General features: G+C 44.8%; 2 protein-coding genes across 4 annotated transcripts in view; both read left to right on the plus strand.

Annotated features, from left to right (window-relative positions):
• The window catches only part of LOC122259818 (uncharacterized), a 158,468-nt gene that overhangs the window by 19,423 nt on the left and 136,545 nt on the right, over nt 1–2,500 (plus strand). The gene's annotated exons all lie outside the window — the stretch shown is intronic.
• Nucleotides 682–2,500, plus strand: part of LOC147469892 (uncharacterized) — a 56,734-nt gene continuing 54,915 nt past the window's right edge. For 2 of the 3 annotated variants that reach the window (XR_015191841.1, XR_015191840.1), the window contains exon 1: nt 682–2,208. Coding sequence is in view for 1 of the 3 variants with exons in the window: in XM_086546652.1 (XP_086402778.1) it covers nt 1,825–2,151 (327 nt within the window). In the remaining 2 variants the exon portion in view is untranslated. The remainder of the gene's footprint in view (nt 2,209–2,500) is intronic. The other variant, XM_086546652.1, reaches the window with a different exon arrangement.

The raw sequence follows: 2,500 nt of genomic DNA on the forward strand, positions 1-2,500 counted from the left end.
ACCCCAACGCCCTCTTCCCATCCCCCTCCCAAATACCCCCCTCCCTCTCCCATCCCACCTAACTTCCTCAGCCTCCTCCCACATCCCAATACCTCCCTCCTTCCCACCTCAACACCCTCTCCTTTCCTCCCACTCCATCACCCCCTCCCTCCCTCCTTCCCTATCCTCTCCCCCACTCCTCCTTCTCCATCCCCCCATCCCCCCCCCCACCATGCCTTGGCACTCGGCCCACCTCCAGCGGGTAATGTGTTTTATTGGCGACTTTTATCATTTCTTTGAATTTTCTGTTTTCGCTGTGAAGAAGCCTTAGGTAATGGGTATTTTGGGTAGGGTGGGGTATATTAAGGTGAGAAGGAATGTGGTTTGCTTTCACTCTTTTTTATTTTTCAAGTTTATTAATATATATATATATATATATATATATATATATATATATAAATATATATATATATATATATATATATATATATATATATATATATATATATATATATATATACATATATATATACATGTACAAATACCTATAGTATGTATACTTGTATGTATTTGAAACGCACACACACGTCCGAGAGTATCCTGTTCCGCCGTTGTATTTGCGTCAAGATCCGACAGGCTTCGCGCACCTTCAGGAATTTTGCTTGTGATCGCCAGTGTGTAGGGAGCCAACGCATTTTTTCTTCTTCTTCTTTTTCTACTACTACTACTATTGCTACTACTACTTTTTATTCTTCTTCTTCTTTCCCTTTTCCTTTTCCTTATCTTTCCCCTCCTACTCCTTTTCCTTCTCCATCTCCTTTTTTTCTTCTTTTTCTTCTTTTTTCTCCTCCTCCTCCTCCTCCTCTACCTTCTCCTCTTCCTCCTCTACTTCCTCCTCATTCGTCTCATTATAATTGTTGTTCTTCTTATTGTTATTACTATAGTTATTATTATTATAGTTGTTCTTAATCCACGTCTATTTTTTTAATTGTTATATTTCAAGAGAAAAAAATGAGGATGCCTGCTTTTTTCACGCCCCTTTTTCAACGCCCTTTTTTTCTTTTTTTTTCTTTTTCTTTATTTAGATAAGTGATTTGTCTTTAATCTCTGTTCGATTTTTTTCTTTAGAGTAGGCCAGGTAGATTTTTTTTTTTTTTGTGGAAGTGTCATTACTATTGCCAAGACTCTTGTTTGCCTAACCCAACTTTCTAACCTTTGGCAATTGAATGGTAAATACATTTCGTTTTTTATATAAGACGGATTAAAAAAGTTAATCATTTAGTGACTGAATTGGTGGCTATTTACACTCCACCTTCACATTCTCCTAACATATTGATAATTGAATGGTAAATACATTACACTTTTTTCCTCATATAAAACGGATTAAAAAAGTGAATAATTTAGCGACTGAATTGGTGGCTATTTACACTTCACCCTTCACACTCTCATAACATATTGATTAATGATTCTTTGTTAATACGTGTCTTTCGCTAAGTGTGGGATGTGTTCGCTGTGAAGAGGTGAGTTTAAAGGGTAAGGCATTGTGTGGTGTGTATTTCATCTATCTCTGGGTCTATATCTCGATGTGTGTGTGTGTGTGTGTGTGTGTGTTTGCGTGTGTGTGTGTGTTTGTGTTTTTTTATGTGCGTGCGTTTTGGCCGGTCGTGCTGGTGCGCAAAGAATGCGACACGTGATGGCATTACATTCGTCATTCGGCATGTCGTTTTGGCAGCCGCATTCCATCCTATATTGCAGGCTACGCTTCCTCCATGCCCAGCGAGAGGAAAATGAAAGGGGAAAAAGTGCCACAGCCTTGCAAGTGTCATCGGCGTGCCAGGTGCGTTGATGGAGAGCGAGGTGCGGTGCCACAACTTCCTTATCCCCGCCGCCCGGGCCCGCGTCCCTGCCCAGATTCGTGCGCGCGTAAGTGCCCGCCCCTGGGTCCGTGCTGGGAGCGTGAACAACAGATATTGGGCAGGAGGAGGTTTTAGCGGATTGGGGAGAGTGCCAAGTTTGTGGCAGTGGCAGGCAGAGAGGGAGGGGTCCTGGCACTGTGCTGGGGGTTGCCACCTGCCCAGCCCAGGCACTCCCGTTCGCGACCCGCACATAGTGAGTCGTGCCTGTGCTCTCACGGCCTATCTCGGACTCAAGGAGGCCCTTGTGACTTGGTGACTCGTCTCTGTGTGTGACACTGGAGTGCCATTATCACGGCGAGTGCGGCGCGCTGTCGTGAGTGTTGGAAAAGAGAAGGGAATTAGTGAGCGAACCGCCTCTCGCCTGACACTGCATCGCCAGGGCTCGCTTTTACAATCAGACACGACTTTGCTCCCCCCCTCTGTTGCCGAGGCTAACAACCAGCAACGAACTAACAAAACACACAAACAAACCTCCTTTGAATTCGCTTCAACAACACGCGAGTCAGAGCGTCCGGAACAACTCGTGGGCGTGCGTCAAAGAGCGTATATTCATCGTCCGTGGGCGACGCTCGAGGAAGGCCGAGGGGCGTGGAGAGAGGGCGTGT

The sequence above is a fragment of the Penaeus japonicus genome, unplaced genomic scaffold (genome assembly GCF_977035675.1).
Source record: "Penaeus japonicus unplaced genomic scaffold, GWHDUDI00000001_assembly GWHDUDI00000018, whole genome shotgun sequence".
NCBI classification, from domain to species: Eukaryota; Metazoa; Arthropoda; class Malacostraca; order Decapoda; family Penaeidae; genus Penaeus; species Penaeus japonicus.